At 39.9% G+C, this 21,126-nt stretch overlaps 1 protein-coding gene across 1 annotated transcript in view; it reads right to left on the bottom strand.

The window, feature by feature from the left end:
- The window catches only part of cacna1bb (calcium channel, voltage-dependent, N type, alpha 1B subunit, b), a 154,526-nt gene that overhangs the window by 44,564 nt on the left and 88,836 nt on the right, over positions 1-21,126 (bottom strand). The window contains exons 13-26 of the mRNA XM_079364380.1: positions 20,308-20,397; positions 17,963-18,184; positions 17,748-17,860; positions 17,490-17,602; positions 16,565-16,696; positions 11,307-11,379; positions 10,898-11,015; positions 10,020-10,087; positions 9,785-9,891; positions 7,484-7,546; positions 5,310-5,351; positions 2,465-3,214; positions 1,162-1,367; positions 771-909 (exon numbers count right to left, since the gene is read on the bottom strand). Of these exons, the coding sequence (XP_079220506.1) occupies positions 771-909; positions 1,162-1,367; positions 2,465-3,214; positions 5,310-5,351; positions 7,484-7,546; positions 9,785-9,891; positions 10,020-10,087; positions 10,898-11,015; positions 11,307-11,379; positions 16,565-16,696; positions 17,490-17,602; positions 17,748-17,860; positions 17,963-18,184; positions 20,308-20,397 (2,236 nt within the window). The remainder of the gene's footprint in view (positions 1-770; positions 910-1,161; positions 1,368-2,464; positions 3,215-5,309; positions 5,352-7,483; positions 7,547-9,784; positions 9,892-10,019; positions 10,088-10,897; positions 11,016-11,306; positions 11,380-16,564; positions 16,697-17,489; positions 17,603-17,747; positions 17,861-17,962; positions 18,185-20,307; positions 20,398-21,126) is intronic.

Consider the following 21,126-nt stretch of genomic DNA (forward strand, 5'->3'; position numbering starts at 1 on the left):
GTTGACATCCCTCAATAACAGGGTAACACGCATATCCCTCTATAATATAATGCTGAGATCAGCCTCTGCTAGGGTCATCTCAGGTAACAGTGTTTTTAATGTAACAAACTTTAAATCATTTTGTGTGTATGAACATTATTTAATGACACTTCACTGCTCATAAAAAAAAAACACTCAGTAAGCTGAACAACCACAGAATTAACATTTTCTATGATTTAAAATTAAACATTATCAAAGGTGGAAAGTGTATCATACACCTCTTCTTAAATGTCACTGCTTTGATTTTGAGTATTTTTTCAGTCTCCCTAAGGCTCCATTATGAAACGTGAGTTTGGAAAGTAGATAGTCGAGTTAATTAAAGGCAATCTTGAGGCTTCTTCAGCCGCAGTTCCCCCTTCACCAAGACAGTCTGGTACAGCACATGCATCATCACTTCTCTCAGCTAATTTAGTAGATTTTTAGACGCTCCAGTAATCTTACCATTCAGGCTTTTTTCAAGATTTTTATTTATCTAACTATGCCATCTACTGAAGTTCAATCCATCAACACAGTTGCCATAAAGAAGGAACACAGCAGAAACAACTTTCATTTTAACATCGAAAACATCCCAAACTGCTCCGAAAATTCAGCCCACTTTGAGCCAAAATCTGCAGGTTGGCTCCTATTAATGATAAGCTAGTATAAACTCTTTGTTGTTCCTCATCAAAGCCAAACTATCAGTTGTAGCCCATGACCCTCCACCCTTGAGTGATCCCTGAAGTCTCACTTACGGGTTTGTTACCCCGAAGATGAACATGGAGCTATAGGGAAGGATCTCCCGAGGACCGTTGGCTGCCTCCTCCTCTTCCTCCTCCTCCAAATCTTTCTTTTCCTCATTGAGTTGGAAGTTGTCACAGTCAATGTTGTTCACTGGTGGGGAAAAAACGTTGACTTTAAAAAAGAAAAAAGCATAATAATAATTTAAAAAAAACCCAACAGCAGTCAACAAAAGTCAATCCTGGCAGCTGGCAGCATGGCTGCTCCCCTTTGAGGTGTTATTGTCATTATTGTGGGGTTTTTTCTACAGTGCATCACTGTAACTTTTGTTTTGGCATATTTGAATAACATATTAAATTTATTTAGACATTTAATTCTATTTGTTTACTACAATGCCATGCTCACTGGGTATGATGGTGGTTTCTCCAGGCGGGGCAGTGATGGTGACAGGGATGTGGATGGCATTGCTGTTGAGGCCCGCCTGGCTGGCCCTGGTGGAGTTCTTCTGGTTGTCAGCATCCTCTTGTTTGTCTCCAAGACTCATGCTGCTCTGCATCGGCTGAAGAGGACTGGAGGCAAGACCCAGCTCCTCAGCATCTGGATGCCTGTCCCTGGAGGAGCCGAAATGCATCTTATGACACCGGTACACTCGGTTCTTAAGGATCTTGAAGCTTTTTCAGCCAAATTAGAGCCGTACACAGAAGTTCCCAGCCCTCCTGAGAGACAGACCACAGCTTATGTGGCAGCAAATCAAGTGGACTTCATTTTAAACACATATGGTGTTTATTTACAACTGAAACCACTGATATTTTTTTTTATTTGGCCAATTTACTGACATAGAAAATGAAACTGTAGTCTAAAGAAATCCACTGGAGAATAAATTAGGCTCAGTCCAATACATAAGAGGCTCGTCTGACAGCTGTACTGTGTGTGAAGATTTCATTTCACTGTACTGTCTGTAACCTCATGAAAATAAAGTTTCAGGCAACAAAGATAGAAAAATTCAGCAACAGTTAGGAGAAACTAAATGATTCCTGATCGACCAGCAAATGTGAAATAATCAATATACTAAGAGCTTATACATATCAATAAGCTGTTTGACCAATCAGGTGACAACAAAAATGTCTTCCCTTCAACCTGAAGGAAATCCTTTAAAGACTACAGCCTAAGAACTAGAGCCACAAAAACTAACCACTCGTGTCCGGTGGGATGTAAGACTTTAACAGTCGCAGGTACTTTAAAGCAACAAGATGTGTGTGCACACTGAGCTGATTATCTATGGTAGTCGTTGGTTATGAACAGACCCAACAGGATTTTAAGAACCTATGCATCGTTCTGAATAAGCAATACTGGATTTTATGATGCTTTTGATGTCTTGTGTAAAGCACTTGTTGTTGAAATGTGCTATATAAACTTGCCTTGCCTCGTCCATCGACACCCTGTTCATAGAACATGTTCTTCTGTGCTGTCTCATTCTGTGGTCCTATTTTAACCTTTTAAGTATTTTTAATTCATTTATTTTACAACTTCGGTCTCATAAGAAGTGTTTAATGTTCTATGTGCACCAATTATTCCAACAGTTTAGTCATGTAGTATATTGCTATACTATATTGCATATATGGCATTTACTATATTAGTATATTATATAAGATCGTACAGGTGATGACAATGCTATACAAACACATACAAATATCTTCATTTGCCTTACCAATGGTTTTTGGTTCCATTTTTACTCCTCTTGCAGTCGTCTCCGTCCAGCGTAGACTGAGCTCTGATCATTCGAGAGCAGCGGGCCTTCCTCTCTCCATTGCTTTCCACTCCTCCTCCTCCTCCTCCTCCCCCCTTCACCCTGTGCTCTCCCTGTGCCCCATTTGCTATCATCCCATTTCCCTCTTTTGGCGTACGGTGGGAGTGGTGGTGCCGATGGCCCTTTTCTTCTCCTTCTCTGATGCCCTGGGCCTCCTCCTCAGGCGAGCCCCCCTGGTGGTGGTGTCTGTGTCCCTGCCCTCTGTCGCGGCTGTGACTCCTCTCTCCTCTCCTCTCCTTTGCTTGATTGCCGTTACCGTTGGGATCTCTGCTCCTGCTGTGATGGGTGTGGTGTCTCTCTCCCCGGTCTCCGTTGCCTCCCTCCCTGCTCTCTCCATTCTTGTCGCGGTGCCGATAATGCTTCCTAGAATGTGTGTGGAAGTTGTCTACCAATGCGTCTCCTACTTCCTCCGGACCTCCATCAGGGGGCTTCCCAGGTTTCTCGCCATCCCTGGTCTCAACCACAAGCGGCCTGTCAAGATGAGTCTTCATGTCAGGATGCAGGTGGAGGGCGGTGGTCATCCTGAGACGCTCCTCAGGGTCGAGCTCGTTGAACAAGGCTTCGCTGCTCGCCCTCAAGTTATGTCTCCTCAGCTGATTGGTTCTCTGCTCCCACACCGACATGGACTTTGCCGACCGCTGCTGCTCCCTACTGCACAAAGGAATTTGCAGTGACATGAAAAGCAATGAAAACTTTCATTGAATGTTTTTAATGTACACTATTAGTAGGGAGTTTAGTTGAACAGCCACCATCCACAGTATCATCCATAAGCACACCTTCTGCTAATCTGATAAATGTTTCATCATTTAATTCTGAGCCTAAAGCCCGTAGGACAAAACACATTAAAGCAGCAGACAAGAGGTGGTCTATGGATGAGTCGGCACAAATGTTCACCATGGTAGAGCTTTCACTTACCATGTCTGAGGGTTACAAGGGTAGGAGCTCAAATTTCCACTGCAAAATACCAACATTTCTTTTAACTCCTAAAACGGTGAAGGTTATTTAAAGCTGAGCATCTATTCAGTCTGTAAATGTTTTCCTTGTGACGCTTTAATTGAGGCAGAGACTAATTCAGTCAAACTTCTTGATTAAACCTTTTACAAGTAAGAATTAAAACAATTAGTATAGTAATTGAGATAAGTGGCTTCCATTGGTTTCAGACGTGTTTAAAAATGATTTAGCTAATGATTTAGCTTGCAGCAATTACCAGTTGAGTGTGTAGTGTTTTCATTATATCAACTTAATCTTAAGTCTTTCAATTCAAACATATTTTGTCAAAGAAAATAACTTTGTCGTAGCGTACGGTGAGGATCAGGAAAGGTTGAAGACATATCTCTGCAGAGTTATCCTCTGATTTTCAAGGTCCGCTCTTCAGGCCTGTTAAAGTGACTCTGAACTGACTGAACTTCTTACGAACCAAAGATCTCCACAACTGCATTGAACCTCTTTTATACTCTCAAAGAAACCTGAAATGAGAGACTGTTTAAGGACAGTCTCAGTATGATCTGATATGTTACTAATAGAAAATGATGAGCACAAAGACACTGTCAGAAACAGAACTGTTAGGATCATATAGTGGGTTTGACAAATTATGAATATGTCTTAAATAAAATATTGTATAATATTGAACAGTTTTTACAAGCCATTCATAATTAATGTTGAAATGTTCAATACTTGTTTGATTTTTAAATGACTGATAGGATCACAAGTACCAAGGTTATTTTGATTCTGTGAGAAAACAGAAAGCAGTGGGGTTCCATTCAAATTCAAATAGTGACATTTTCAAGTCTTTTTGGCATCTCATAAGAAAGCCATAAACTTTAAATGTATGTCTCTTACAAGGATGTGAGCTGATGAGTTGACAACTCTTTAAATAGCTCAACACTTTGGCAATGTTTGGGTACTGAAAAGTGGCCCAAGTCAGTGTTTCACTTTGAAAGGGACAGTGTGCAGGAGCTGCTTTCACTTGTTGCTACCTGGTGCCTTGGACTTATACATTTGTTGATGCAGCATTGAAACAGGTATTGATACGGTTTGATTTTAACTTGTATTATTTAGAATTATTACATTCTGCATAGGCGACAACTTTAATTCCTATTGCAAACCATGAAACTGAATAGATGTGATCATAGTGTTTTAGTTTCTTCTCTCCCTGTTGACAGAGCCGTTTCTAAAGTTATGTTGAGGTTAAAGGTGAAAAAGAAAACAGCAGCTCCCTTTGGTGTGAAGTGTTTTTATGAAGTACAGTTGAAAATAGCATTTACCTTCAACAGTCTGCTAATAAATGCTAATAAACATAAAGATATACTGTGACCGCCTATAGCCTTTCATTATTGAACTCAGCAGTGAAAACGTACATTTGTCAGGCAAGTAATGCAGCAAACCCGGCTGATTTTGCATGCATATAAACTGAAAAATTAATGTATTTTCAGATTTTGTTAGACTCAGGTGATGTGAAAACAGGGCAGGGTGTGATGACCATTCTCAACATGTCCATAAAGGAAGACAACAAGCTGCTTCCTGCACTGAGAAGAATATGGTTAGAGATCATACTCACAGGTGAAATGAGATTTTTTTGAGTATGAGTTTCTCTCCAGATGTGAAAAGATTAAAAAAACAAAACACTTCCACATTTCTATCTATCATGTAAGAAGGCAATGCATACTGTGTCTCTTTGTGCACAGTATGATTTATTTACATGGGGCTCTATGGGTTAGTTAAGTTTGTTCCATCTGGTCACCTGTACCTCAAGACTCGTCTGGTGGGTGAGGAGTAGACAGTATACATCCTAAAAGACAGACAGAAAGAAAAACACAGAGGACACAGGACGGGTACCCACAGACAGGTGAGCAGCACACACACAGGAGGTGTTTATATTCTCACAGAAAAAAAAGAGTTAGACATCCAGCAGGGAGGGGATGATATGAGGAGATATATTACCAAAGCACATCCACTCACAAATAACAACAACAGCACAAAGGTGAAGTCATAGAAATCACAGTCGGTCTAGTATAATCTCAAAGAGGTGAAATGTTAAATGAGCGTCCCATAGCTTTCATCTCTGCTTTAATTAATTAAGACAACAGAGGGCAGGGGAGCAAACTTACAGCTGGCTGTTTAATTTGATCTGTGGCTCATATTGTCTGTCTAAGTGACTGATCATGGTAAAGAAATAGAACATTTATGAACAATTGATTGACTTTGGAGAGCACAGAGCGTAACATGAAGCACTGTAGGCACGGACTGCAAAGCTGGAGATACCAACAAAGTACACATCAGTTGGTTAAAGCCAGTACATTACATGCACATTGGCTGCACAGCTAAAAATCCATAACAGGTATGTGATAATAACATGAAGTTGCTTTCTATATTGTGTGTTGCACCCTAACATGAGTTATAGATGAAGCTCCCGTTACATCACTGATTGGTTTGTTGACTGCTGGTGTTAAGGCTTAAGTTTGATTTAGATTTTCATAAAACTCTTTAAATAAAAATGAGCACACAAAAAAACTTTTCCAATATCAACTCCACTCTCATATCTCAAGTTCGTAATTGAATTGAAAACAAAAGTAATGCACTAGAAAATAAATTCTAGTTGATCATTTCCTTCCTTCTGCTAAGCCATATTGTCCTTAAAAAGTAGTAATGGCTTTTAAGATTGCCTTGATGGGGACCGTGAATTTGTGAAAGAGAGTGGCGACTGAGCCCTTAGACTCAGGAGGAAATAACTTCTATGTTAACTGAGGTGACAGATTCAGAGAGAGGTAGGATCAGTTTCTGCTGGACTCATGGACAACTTAACGGCTTTTTGGCATCCAGTGGAGACGCCCCCCGCTGGCCACCAGAAAGAACAATGGCATCATTAAAACACAAACGACCCTAGGACATCGTCCATTATGCTGCCACCAACTGGCTAGTCTTTTGAGTACAACACAAAATAACGCCAGGAATAATGTGGGTTAGATTCACTAACAACCAAAGGATAATACTTTTTAGGATGGGCAAAACAGATTCTTTTTCTGTCCACTAGACTGGACATAATTTTTATGTTGGCCTTACACTAGCAAGTCACATTTATGTGTAAACTATCATTTTTATAGGTTGTGAGACTATTACCAATTAGCAGTTGTATGGCTGTGGATGAAATGACTGTGAATCTGGTCTCAGAATGTAACTTTTCAGTCTTCAGGCGGTGAAGTGAAGGTTAGAAGTGTGCATCCAGTGTGGAGCCTCTGTTTCTGTGTGGAGTTACACTTTCTCCCAGTGCATGTGTGGGCATCCTCCCACAGTCTAAAGACGTGTTTGTTCAGTTAATTGGTGCCTCTAAATTGCCTGTCTGTGTGAATGAGGTGGTCCGTCTGGTTGTGTCTCTATGTGTCAGCTCTGTGACTGACTGGTGCAGCGTGTACCTCGCCTCTTGCTCAACTATCAAATTAAAAAACAATTTTAAACAACCCTTATAAAGACAAACTTTTCTATCTAACGCCAAAGAGGGAGTCACTAAACATTTCACTACACCAGCAGACAATAGTGTAGTTGTACAGTGTTGTTTTATGGCGGTCCAGAGGAGAGGGGAGAAGAGAGGAGATATAGAGAATAAGTAGAGACAAGATAAATGGATGAAGGTAGATAAACCAGTAAAAGAAAATGGAAAAGTAAAGGGAAAAAAGAAGATGACAAAAAGAAAGAGAATGAGGAGGGATTGAAAGGAAAGATGGAGAGAAATGTAAGTAAATGAAATTGGAAAAAAAACTGAAGGTAAAATGCAGTAAAACAGATGATTACCAGAAGACAGAAGGAAGTGGAGAGGAGAGGAGTGGATGAGGAGAGGTTTGGAGAGGCTACAACGAGCAGAGGAGAGGAGATCAAGGAGAGGAGAGGAGACTAGGAGGAGAATATTGTAACAGAGAGTGAACTCACGGTGACTGAATGCTGTTGATGGACGACCTGCGAGAGATTGCATCTCGATTTTGCTTTACAAAACTGTACATGCAGAACAAAAAACAAAAGAAAATATGAGACACAAATGTGGAGGGGACAGGTGAACTGTCAAGTCTGTCTTTCAGTTCACCTGTCCCCTCCTGAGTACAGTAAAGAACTAATCAGCTACCACTTCAATAACACAACAGAAACCAAAGCATGTTCAGACATTTTCATCATGACAAAGCACTGGAACTGAAACAGATACAGGAGTTTCACGACAACATGACAACATCAAAAGCTGTGACTATGGACATGTTGCAACTTTAAATTTGATTCTTGGATTAAGAGTGTATACTGTAAAATAGTTAATAACAGTCTTTTTCTCTGGGTTGTTTACCTTTAAAAGGTTTGTATACATGTTGTCATGAAACCCTGTTTCTCTGAAACATCACACACAATGCACATAAAACGGTTATTTTAAATAAAAGAAGGCATCAAGTTCAAGGTACAAATTAAAATATTCTGAGAACACAGAAGCAATAAACAGAATCACATAATAATAAAAGAAACGACAGTGAAGGAGAACCTATCAATCGATTTGATCACTCTCTACAGACTACATCTATCTATTTTTTTAATGAGGAGGAATGCTGATAAACTGATATTAGACTGTCTAATTTCAACTATGTGTATTATTGTTCCTTAACACATGAACAGAGCAAATGAGAGTGGAACCTCCAGCATCACATATTGCAGCTCTGAATCACTGGGGGAGAATGTTCCAGTTTTTCACACCCGCTTTTTTCTTGACAGACGGCCATTATTTCATTGTTCATGCAGGATCTAAAAATAGATTGAACTCAGAGAACCAATTAATTATCACGTTGACTTAAGACCCCCGACCTGTCCATCACAGGCTGGTGGTGGAGAGGGGGCGGGTCAAATGTTTTAGCTTGACATGGGTATATGAAGACATCCCTGTGATTATAAGACTAAAAAAGATTAGATTAGAGCTTCTGACAGTGGACACTTAAGCTTCCTGATATCTTCAATGGACTCTTGTTGCTTCTCCGGTTTCGCTGTATTTCTCTGTCTGTTCACTCTTCAAACAAGTGCAGGGAAATATAAAGTAGATAAAAAGTAAACTCACACATTTTATATGAAATTAGACAAGAATTATTTACTAAAGCAACTTATCGTGTTTTTTTATTTATAAAAAACTTGTGCAACTGTCTACGTTTGATCTTGATGAGTAAATGAAAGGACTTTGCTTCCTTTAAAAAGCTTTGATGTTAAAATGTGCTTTGTTAAAAGCCATGGTCGCCCACTACAGAGTACCATTAGGATAGTCTGTCATTATTTCCTCACTGTATGTACCTTTCATGTATCATTTGATGTGCCTTATACAACTTGATCAAAACACTGAGAATTTACATATTCCAATATAATTTCGATCTTTTTTGTCCTCTTCGAAGTCAGAAGACAGATTTATATACAAAATGACATTAGCCAAAAAAATATGTGCAATCTGAAGAGCCAGTGACTGACAGAGGACTTGTCTTGATGTGTTGGTGATGACAAAGTAACTACTAAAGTAAATTTTGGTTTAGACTGACATTGATCACTGTCTGACAGTACAATGCTGATTTTGGCAGCATCTAAAAAAGATGTTAAATGAACTGTTAAAAGATTGTATTAAAAAAAACAAAAAAAAAAACCTTCTTCATCCATTTATCCATTTAATTTTTTTGATTCTAATGCTGCTGCTGCAACACCTGAATTTCCCCATTGGGGATCAATAAAATCATATCTTATCTTATATTATCTTATCTTATGTTTCCAAGAGTCCCAGATCGTTTTGATTTTCTAACATTACTTGCATTCATTCAATATTGCTTGTTGCTCGGAAACTGGACAAACATATTTTAAGAATTAAAGTTTTGGCTTCTTGAGGGAAATTGGCTTTTTTTCTATGAAACCAACAATTATGACAAAAAAGAAAAATATTCAGCATTTTTTTTGGGGAAAGAAGAATATTCTTGATTATAGCTTCCTTAAATGCTGCACAGAGAAAGATAATGAGTGAGTGTCAAACGAGGAATCATCGAAGGTGCACCATAAAAGTGGGAGAAGATGAGAAGAGTTTCAGAGTGTAAATCAAACCTCTTGTTATTAATATGCACAAATATTTTAGACTGAGGGGAAAGAACTTCTGTAAGAGAAAACAGGAAGTGGATGAATTTCCCAGTGTGGGTGAACAGAGCTGCTGTTGAGGGGAAGAGAAAGTCAGAAACTTACGCAGAGATGGAGATGTTAGCCGCAGACATGGGGCTGACTTCCTTTACCTCCAAAGCCTTCTGCAGGGCGAGCTTTTTATTGGCTGCCTCCTCCTGCTCCTCTTCATCCTGCAGGAGGGAAAACAAACTAAACTTATGCTGAATTAAAAAACATGATGCTATGATGCCCTCTGCATGTGGATGAGTTTTTATTGAACACTTTTTAAAAAATGAAGAATCAACCTGACCCAGCTTACCTTAGTCAGCTCCTGTGCATTTGCGAGGTTATCGACAGCGATGGCCAAAAAGACATTCAGGAGGGTGTCTGAATTACAGGACTCAGGAAAATTAAGATATACAGTATGCATTACATACCCACACATGACAAAATACAAGAGGCTCGATGTTGTCAGTCGAAATCTGACCTATACTTTGAAGAAAGATCTTTCACCATCGACAGAGCAGATCATTTATTTAAAAAAAGTTCAAAAACAAAACAACATTAAATCATCTTTGTAAACGTTGAAGTTACTCTAACCAATCCAAACTCAATCAGTATCTAGGAGAGTTTTACAGTTTTACAAATCTGTTGCTGAACAGAATTCAGCAGTGGTTTGGTGATGATTATTGGTTTATCTCAAGCAATACAGTAAAAACCAAAAGGTTCATGTGTAAGATATTTACTGAAGGAAATGATAAAATGACCTCACTGTATCATAAGACATTAAGGAAACATGCTATGTTGAAGTGCCGGCTTCTGTGCCTTTTTTTGACCAAAAAAAGTAAGGGGTTTCATGGTATCCCCACACACTCGTTTTGGACACCCCTCGGTTTGCTAGGAACACAGCACACCAACAGGTGGAAGCAATGGACGTGGGACAGCGAACTTAAGCCTCAGCCTTTTTCTAATAAGCTCCAAGACTAGAACAAGTGGTCAAATAAGGACAAATATTTAACATGCTGTTGAAAACATTGGAGAGGCTAGAACGCAGAAAGGTTTCAAAACTGATGTGGAGATGGCTAAACACTGAAGCTTCAGTGTTCATGACATGGCAACCTGTGCATTAATCTGTTCTTCATGATTATGCTTCTTATAAACACAGTAGTATAAACAAGATGGTGTTAAAGAGGATACAGTTTCCAAAGAGCGTGAGGACGATGAAGTAGACTGAGGAAAACATCCCGCGGCGGACGCCTCCTTGAGACTCAATCCCATGGTACATTACGGCGTTCCAGTCCTCGCCAGTCAGAATCTGAGGTAGACAAAAGAGTCACAGACGTGTTGTAATTCTCCATGCTAATCTCAAGAGTGTCGAATTCAATTACCTTACAGAGTGAAGGGTTATGAGCACAGACTAATTGAGGGATTATCACAGGCTCATTAGGGGACAGAAGGTACACAGAGCAGCCATTCTTTCTAATTAAAATGAGTGATAACAATCTTTCTCTTTTCATTCAGTTAATATTTCTGTAAAGTGCACAATGTGTGTATGCACGAGTCAGAGTGCAGGTGTGTGTGTGTGTGTGTGAGAGTGAGGTCTTACCTGGAACACAGTGAGGATGGCTGCTGGGAAGGTGTCAAAGTTTGTAGTTGGAGTCTCTTGTTCAAAGTTAAACCTAAAATAGTGAGCAGAACATCATGACAAAGAGGAAAAACACAACAAAACAATACGATTAATTATTACAATATCAAATGTAAGAAATCCTTTAAATATATTAATGTTAGAGCCTGATGCGCTGCTACATGTCATCCCAACCCTTCTGTCCAGTTCACACAAGTCACACCAATATGAACTTTAAAAGTGTATGCTTATATAACCCTGATTAACAAATGTTCTCTCTAAAAGATAAAACACATCATTTCATGTGATTGAAAAAAAAAAATCTTATCTTCGTTTTTTCTTCATTCTTTATATGTTTTTTTTTTTTGTTTTTTTTTCAAAGATTTATTTTTGGCCTTTTGCCTTTATTATAGAGAGAGGAAGGTGGATAGAGTCGGAAATCAGGGAGAGAGCGGGGAGAGACATGTGGGAAAGGAGCCACAGGCCGGACGCGAAACTGGGTCGCCCGCGCGAGGACCATAGCCTTGCTACATGGGACGCGTGCGCTGCCGCTGCGCCACCAGCGCCCCACATTCTTTATATTTTTAAGATATATTTTGGTGCTTTTATTTTATAGGACAGTGAACAGAGCAGGATATGGGGCGAGAGAGTGAGACAGGTCGGGCTTGAATCCAGGCAGCCCGCTTTGAAGACGATATCCTCTGTACATGGGGCTCAATCTTACACATAAAAAAAAAAAAAACCTGACACAAAACAAAAGTTCCTCACAGGAGCACTAAGTCTTTTCTTACAGCCTCAACCCTCAAGCAGCTCTCAACAAGGGGACCATACAAGATTAATTATCCTCGAAAAATGCATTAAACACACAACGCCTCCCAAAGAAGTTTGCTACCTGGAATAAAGGGGGTTTCCTAGACTTCTTCAAAGCATCAGAGAAAGTAAAGCTTATTCAAGTATAAGAGGAGCTGCCTTGTCTCGATGTTTGTAAAAGAAGAAGAAGAAGGAGAGGAGCCATCTTTAAAGTCCAAAACTCACAGCCGCTGCATCACATTAAACAATACATGGATAATTCATTACAATGTACCATACGTCACTAATCCAAAGGGATGATAAACCCTCTGATTTTGAACAATAAAGGACATTCAGAGTGTGGTGTGAATTCAGGAGGCTTCTCTTTTATTGACTCCATTCCTAACCTCATGCTCCAGCTTTTTAAACTATACTCTATCTGAAAACTAGACTGGAGGTAGCAGGTGTTTCAGTTTGTCTTTGTCTGTCCTGACAACTTCAGCACCACAGAAGAAGACAAGCTATCAGTTGAGGGGATAAGAAAATGAAGGCAGCCTGGGTGTGTCAGGATGATGAGTGAGCCTGACAAACTTTTCTTGGCTGTTGACATCAGCACATCGAACTAGAGTTCGAAGACGTTTTTGGAACAACAAATCAGCACACCTGGAAAGTTGAACATACCTCAATACGACAAAAAGGCAATGCTAAAAAATCACGACAAGAAAAGATTCAGAGTGAATATCTGAAAGAAGTGAGATTTGGTTTTGTTTTGAATGTGTGCACAATAATTTCACAATTTTAACAACTTCTAAAAGTACTAACAAATATCAAAGTGTAAATGGACTCTTATTTTTCCTCATAAAATTTATTCCAAAATGACTCTGTCTGGAACACTTTGGGTAAATAAGCTCACAACATTTCACAGACTGCATATTTCTACAGCAATGAATGAATTCATCTGATAGCAATTTTTCTTTTTTTTACATTTTTATGATTATTTTATCAACACACAAGAAGCTCTTGCATTGTGTTAAATTGACATAATCAAGGTTGTCATTATTTCTGCTTAATGAAACAAATGAAATGTCTTTCAGGACTCAACAACGCCTGTGATGTGTCACACAAAGCTGGCATAAGAGAAAGAGAAGCAAAAGGAGCGGTCTTTTATCTGCTCATTTCACAGTGTTCATATATACTAGTTACCATCTTGGTCAAAGTTGATATGTTTATTTAGTGGACTGGATATCATAGAGCCATATTGAGTCCTTTCGTTGCTGTTGTATATGAGACTAACTGTTGTAATACGATGACAGTGTACTCCTGAAAGATTGAAAAAGACCTTTTTTGTTTCAACATACAAGTACCCAAAAGGACAATATCACAATGTAAGACATTCAAGAAAGGGACTTGCCTGAACAGAGCCTTAACCTTAATCCCATTGAACACCTACAGTAAGAGATGAAGTGGAACACGGAGTGTAAAAAGGCCATATCACCCAACATCTGTTGCCAAAAGAGCTTAATGGACGGAAACATTGCAGTCCCTAAGAAGGTACATTGCTAATAATGAGTTGGTGTCCACATTCTTTAGGCCATGTGATCAATCATTGGCTAATAACATGACCGAGTATGGTATGTATGGGTTTGGCTCGAGTGTCTACAGTAGATGGATGGAGGGGGGTCGAGGGAAAGAGGGAAAAGACTGAGGAGAAGGGAGCAGGGCAGCTCATTCAATAAGCCATATCTCCCTTGGTATGTCATCATACTCTCTCCTGATGCTTCCCTTCACTCACATTTGTTCCTCTCTTACTCATTACGGAATCCCAATCAACAATCCCTCTCTCCATCCATTATTCCTCCCTGTACTACCTTCTAGATTTTTACCAAGCCTGCTCCTCTTCCCCCACTTCTTTTCTTATCTTTCCTCCTCTGGCCTTTCCTCTTCTTAACTTCTCCCTCCTTCCTGTCCCCCATTCTCCAGGATTAGAGGGCCAATTGTAGCGAGCATTGGTGGTGGCTTTCTGCTGTGCCTGTGTGCACCGACCTCTGTTTACTCTGATAAAAGGGATTGGGAGTGTGCTGTTCAGCTTCCGAGCAGCATCCACGGGGACTTCATTAAATCAATTCTGAAAACATGAGTCACATGATGCCAAACTCCCTGCAAGCTCTCTGCCCAAACCCTCCCTGTATCAACCCCTCAGACAATAGCATCAGGTTTATATTGTGTAGGTGAATGCAACACACAAGTCAGAGCAGACACAAGTGAGTTGGAGATAACCAGCGGGCTGTGTGATATGAGAAAAGTACAGCAGCAGAGCACTGAGACTGTGACTTGAATTAGGACGCTCATGACATCCTGCAGTCATTCGAGAGATGAAACTGGTTTTTACTGTATGAAGACGGAGCTGAATGCAAAGAGACAGCCAACTGAGTGGCTAAGGCCTAAATAATGCAGTCCCTCCTTGATCTCAAAGACCTCTATGATTATGAGTTCAGCAAACACTGCAGTCAAACTCCTGCACATTGTCTAAGTTCCAAAACACAAACAAACCATTTATTGTTAAAGTTTCAGCACTAGACCTTCATTAGGCAAATCCTTTGTTAAAGTGGTTGGCCAACTGGTTGGCATACAGAGTAATAGATGAAGTGTCAGAGTTGCAAATGCCGAAGATCTACAACTTTAAACTGTGAGATAAAAAAATCACACTTCTATTACAGTAAATCCTTCAGGTTTCCTTTTGGCAAATGATATATTTTTCAACAGTTGGCCATATCTAGGGAGTCATAGCAGGGAGACGGTCCTCTGCCTCAAGCTTTGCACTTTTTCAGTTCAATTTAACCAGGAGATTACATTTTGTGTTTGGAGAGAACGGGGCAAAATATCTGAGATGAAAATAAACTTAGAATATTGCAAAGCAGCATCCTACTTCATTACAGTTCATTTAATCTTCGATCTAGAGTTCAAGGACTATATCTCTGTAAACAATCAAACACATCCACAGGTTTTGACACTTCAGGCTTACATTTAAAAAACTAAAAGATACATTTTCTGTAAGATCAAGGGGAGTGCAGTGCCTGTTAAACCAAGCTTTGGATCTTGACAAAAAAAAAAAAAAAATTATTTATTTATTTTTTAAATTTTATTTTCAAAATATCCTGCATTGACAGGAAGCACCGTGTGGATATCACACTCATCTCACTCTCCCTGTCCATCGTCAGATATAAATGTGATGTTAATGATGGCACAGACTGTTGTAATGCTAGTTGCTTTAGCAACAGCCTTCTGCTTCAAAGACATGCAGTTGTGGCGTGGTGTTTGTGAAGGCCGTCAGTCAGGGGAGACATGACTTCATGTGAGCGTGACAGCTCATTTGAGAGCGCTCATTGCCTGACACGGCTGTGATAATGTGCAACAAGACACACTGTTGACTTTACATGCCTGCTCTTTAGTATTGTCAAGAAGAAAACAAGACCATCAGCGACAAGGTTGACTATTAGAAATAACTACAGTCTGCAAGTAGGTGTCAGTTGTGACAGTTTTCAATAGGCTTTGTTAGTAAATGTAAAAGTTCCCATAAAAAGAGATACACATGTACATTTTCAATCACAGCTCGTGCACTGACTGTCTGAATTTTCCTGAAATGTTAATACGCTTTAATTATCCCCCCAATGCTCACTGTAGATGTGCACAGTTTTGATGTGTGATGAGAGATGAGAAGCACCCTTTCAGGTTCGCCCACTTTCGGTTTTAGCCTACATCTAAATAAAGTTGTCTTTATAATCTAGTCCATCTTTAAGCTCGTTTACAGCACCTATTCATGTGTGGACATCAAGGTGCTACATTCCAAGTATCAAGTTAGATGCTATTTGTATTTATATAATGTTTTCATAGCACACAAAAGCAAAGAAGAAGCTGTGATAAACCAGAGACATCCTTAGAGGCTTTGGTAATTAAAAAACAAAATGCTACTTTAAGGCTTAGATATGCCAACAGGCTGAAATGTAGTAAGGTAGTAAATTAAAATGTATGATGTGGATGAAAATGATAACAGCGCACCTGCCTGGCTGTAGCATTATTTATGCGATCTGAGGTGACATGTAAAAGAAAATATGTGTGTTTGAGTCGGGTCGGACGGGCTGGTTGCCAAGCCTTTGATTAACTGCAGACAGCTTAGAATCAGGAGGTGTTCCTGTCATTAGACAACATGGAGCTCCTGCTGAGAGTGATATCAAAGGGCTGCAGTCAGGGCTGCTGTTGTGCCAGCTACCTGCTGCGTCAACATGTCTGTCACCACCGCCACGCCGAGACAGAGATCACAAACAGGGGGAGGAGGGTCAGATGGAGGCATGTTATAAAAGAGAAAATAGAGCATGTGTACGTGTGTCTGTGATGAGGGAGAAAAAGAGAAGAGCGGACAGAGAGCAGCGGGATATGTTACAGAGATTACTCACTGTCCTCCAAAGAGCTGCATGCCCAGCAGAGCGAAGACCACAATGAAGAGGAAGAGGAGGAAGAGCAAGCTGATGATGGACTTCATGGAATTCAGAAGGGAGACCACCAGGTTCCTCAACGAGTTCCAATACCTGCAAGGAGAAAGCAAACACACAGACAGAGGCAGATCAATGTTGTTAGGTTGATTAAAATCCTTAAGCATCTTCTTTCAATGACAACCAAACTATGGTGAGGAAACAAATAACACTACAGAAGAGGAAAAAAGGGGATCAAATGGCAGTGTGAGCTGTTGGTGGCATAAAACAAATCAATGAGTCAGGGTCTACATCAGCCAGTTTCAGAGGATTATAGCTTATCAAATGAAATAAAAACAGAGCAATTCAACTCTAAGAGGAGCATTAGATCGAGAGAGAGAAGAGAATTCTGAAGGCCTACAGCTGAGTGCAGCTCATTGTACATTTTTCTCTATACTGACTAGGACTATATTGGAGGAGTATGAGCCCCAAATTACCCATCATGTTTTGAGTTACATACAAAGAAGATAATCATTCTTTGAACTCAGTGCGTTACCTCGACGACTGCAGAATTTGATGAAGCATTATGATGTTTACATAAATGTTTGAAACATCCACAATCTATATCTTATCATTGAATTGTATGTTTTTGTACAGAGAAATACATAAACAATGCTAAAGCCATGTGATATGATTATATAGGAAGATATGAGGTCATAAAAACCCAGTCTTCAAGTGGATTTATTGATCCACTCACTTTAGATGTGTGTGCTTTTATGATTTATTGATGAGAAGAAGAAGTGAAGCAGTTCTTGAGCACATAATATTTAGAGCTATGAAATAAGACAAACATAACAGGGAAGATAAGAGAGGAAGAAGAATGAACTTTGTGAGCTTGAGTTGAACTTACTTGGTGACTTTAAATATCCTGAGAAGCCGGAGGGCTCTTAACACACTGATCCCAAACGACGCTCCCGGTTTAATCATGTCCCAGATCACCTCAAAAATACTTCCAACAATCACCTACAGAGAAGAAGGCAGAGTAAAGTTATCCCCTGCTGCCTTTACAGACTGTTTCAATAAACCGAACAAGAGTGGTAATCATCCACATACATTAGGATGTGGTCATTTAGTGTCTTGCTGTGAGTGAAAGGCAACAGTTACTTACCCCGAAATCAAAGCAGTTAAAGGAGGAGTGGAAATAATTCCTCACTCCAAGGCCGTACATCTTCAAACTCATCTCAGTCAGGAATAACCCGAGGAATACAAACTCTGCAGTGTCTGTTGTCAAGATGACAGAATTTAAACATGTTATTAAGTCTTTAACATCAAAAGAAATGCACATGCAGTGTTTCAGAGTATGTACGTGTATGAGTGACTTACAGAGGGCTCTTGTAAGCCAATCAGGCTGGTCATAGTGCACAATGGCCACGCACAAGGTGTTGAGGCCCACCACACACAGAACGATCCAGTAAAAGCTCTGAGCCTTCACCATGCGGCGGATGAAGAAGCGAGTCCTCTTCTCCTTACGCCGGAAGTAAGAGGAGCTGTCCATCTTCCCGCTGCTTTTCACACTGGCCCGACCAAAAGGAGATCCTGGAGGAGCTGAGAATGATGATAAAGAGGTGAGAGAGGAGACGTGTGAGTGTGCAGCAGTTCAATGTTTGTCATTATTTCACAGTTTTCAGTGTGAATCACTGTGTGTGATTTCCTTGTCTCCTTCCTGCTACTGTGGTAGGCAGCTTCTCCATCACCATCTGACTCAACACGATCAGAACCATAAAGGTGAGATGTATACATATGTCTTCTGACAGTTTTAACTTTGAGCTGAAAAAAAGAAATCTTCAATACAAACAAAAAAATAGATCTGCCTTTGGCACCTGCATGTTTGAAAAATCACATTACAAAACAAATTGGGGAGCCAAATGTTCCCAATCATTTGGGATTTAATTTCTACGTCCTTTGCAGCAGATACACAATCTTTGTGAGTGGAAGTTTAAGGAGCTCCGTCAAACAGCTTCAGAACAAATAATCATTCAGAATAAAACTCTTAAGATGTTGATTCTTTAAGATGAGCTGTCTATAACCAAAATCTAAAAAAGCATTGTTGAGTTGCAACTCGTATCACACTGACTTTAGCAGTGGATGACACTCCAGAGGTTTAAATCAATTTGCTAATAGAGAGCAAAAGTAGCAAAAACAAGATGTCCTGATGTTGACCCATGCTCTTGAAAGAAGTTTGTTCAACTAACAAGTCTCATGCCAGCTAGTGCTAGGAGACTGTTAGCTTAGCCTTTAGCAAAAAGACACAAAAGAAGGGGAAACAACAAGCCTGTCCGAGCTAATACAAATAAAAAGCCTATCAGCATCTTATGAAACCAATTACATCCAAGATCCTTTAGTGAAGGGCCGTACACAGTCCTTGAAATAGAAACAAGTTGTGGTGATGAAGGGTGTCATGATCTGTTTTTATTTTTCCTTGCGGGCAAAACAGTCTGAATTAGGTCAATTCATGTTTTTTCAGTGGAGACAGGTGGCAAATGCGCTACAACAAACCCGCAGCTTTTCATTGGAAGAAACAAGCTGCAAGTTCAGAGACAAATTCTTGCAAACCCATTAAACATAAAAGTTACTGCTCGTCTTGCCAAACAAAAATGTAGGTCTGTGTAGGTCGCCCCTTTCTGTACTTCAGTAATGACATCCACAACTGCTTTGAAATAGTGTAATATCCATACATTTCAAAATAACATGAGGGTGTATATTTAGTTTGTACTAAATCAGTGCGTTGGCACATTTTCTGTGACAAAGATGAATAGTTTTTCTTTCTTGTCTGCAGCTGCCTAACTGTATTTCTCCTAATGAGGTATATATTCTTTATTCTTTCTGCAGGTTTCACCAATCTCTGGCAGGACTTTGCCTCCGGTTAGCAAAAAGTGCTAAATGTGTTTGTATCACCCACATGAGCGTGGGAGTTGAGAGCAGAGAGCAAAGTAAACTACGAATTCACTACTACCAGGTTACACGAAATCAGAGCTCAAGGACCTCAAGGTTTTTAAAGACCTGTTCTGCAGAGATCTGATCCTCCTTATTTTTGCTAACAAGCACTGGAAAATGTTTGTGGTCAAGACTTTCACTAAATAATGTAAGAGCATCTTCTCCCCAAAGGACAGACAGAAATTATTCAAATTGTCCAAACGTTGAAATGTCTTGGAGAGGAGAAGAGAAAAAAATGGTTTCAATTGGCAAGCTTATGCTCATTTCCAAACCACAGAAAAGCAATTACTGCATATTGTCTTTGTGTGGGACCATGAAGTCAATTAATATTAAAAGTCTCATTTTAATGTGCTGCAGGTGATTCCCTTCCTGTTTTAATTTAACAGACTAATTAGAAAAGTTAATTATACTTCATTTCCCTGGAGGTGATATGCTTCTAAAGGTGGAAAATAAGGAGCTGTAGGGATTCAGATCCAGATGGTGTGGATTCTGTCACTGTGATGTACATTGTTCAAGTTGTTAAAGGTATCTAACAAAATGTTTGATAGTGCTGTCGTGCAATGCCATACTTATCTGAAAATAGAGGCTACAAAGTCAAAGGACGTGGTCATGTTCATAGTACAAGAGGCTTTCATGGTGGCTTTAAAGGCAAAGGTCGCCTCTGTGAGCAGACAGCATGCGAAGGTCAGAGCTGAACTGCTGCTAGGCGAGGATAAAAAAGATACCAGACTCACCGACAGAGGAGATGTCTGCGAAAGGATCCTCCCCCTCCTCAGCACCGATCAGGTCGTTTTTACCTTTCTTGGCTTTGCCTCGTTTCAGGACTGTAAAAGAGAAACATAACAGACAGAAGGGAAATATAATAAGATGAGTTTTTCTGCAAAATATAAAAATATAAGGAGGAGTACTGTTCTTTTATGCAAAAATGATACTATGTGCATGTGCTTGCTTGTGTGCAAGTGTGTGCATGTGCATGGCAGAGGAGGGGGGGGGGCAACTAATTGGAAACCATGAATAGCAGGCATCAATCATGTTTTTCATTTGGAGATTTTTTGCCTTCCTGTTTGAAGCCAGCCTTGGAATGAAAAACTGCCGGCACAACATGAATGTGACTGTCACATGACCAGCTCCCTGTCAGAGGAGTGGGGGGTTCAATCTCGAGATCTACAGCCCTGTTGCTTTGCCTGAGTGAGCTGCGTGGAGGAAGAACCTGTCAGTAAGACTAATGAGGCGCGGACTGGGGAACACTTTAACAGCCTTATCAAATCATTTGACAGTCATAAACTTTTTCTAGTCATTAATAACTTATTTTATTTTGAAAACAGGGAACAACGCATTTTGCTACTATTTAGCTGTTTTGCTTATCTAGTCAAGGATATATCCTTCACTTACTAAATAGTGTGCTCATTGTTTTAGAGCAAATAATCTTCTTTTCTGAGTCGGTGAGCTTTTGACTGGCTCTTTTCTCCACTACTCATACCTGTCATTCACATGACAGACGCCAGCTCCATATTTTCTGCTTCAACAACACCAGAGTGGTTTTTCTTTGGCTT

This window comes from Symphodus melops, assembly GCF_947650265.1.
Source record: "Symphodus melops genome assembly, chromosome: 16".
Taxonomy (NCBI): Eukaryota; Metazoa; Chordata; class Actinopteri; order Labriformes; family Labridae; genus Symphodus; species Symphodus melops.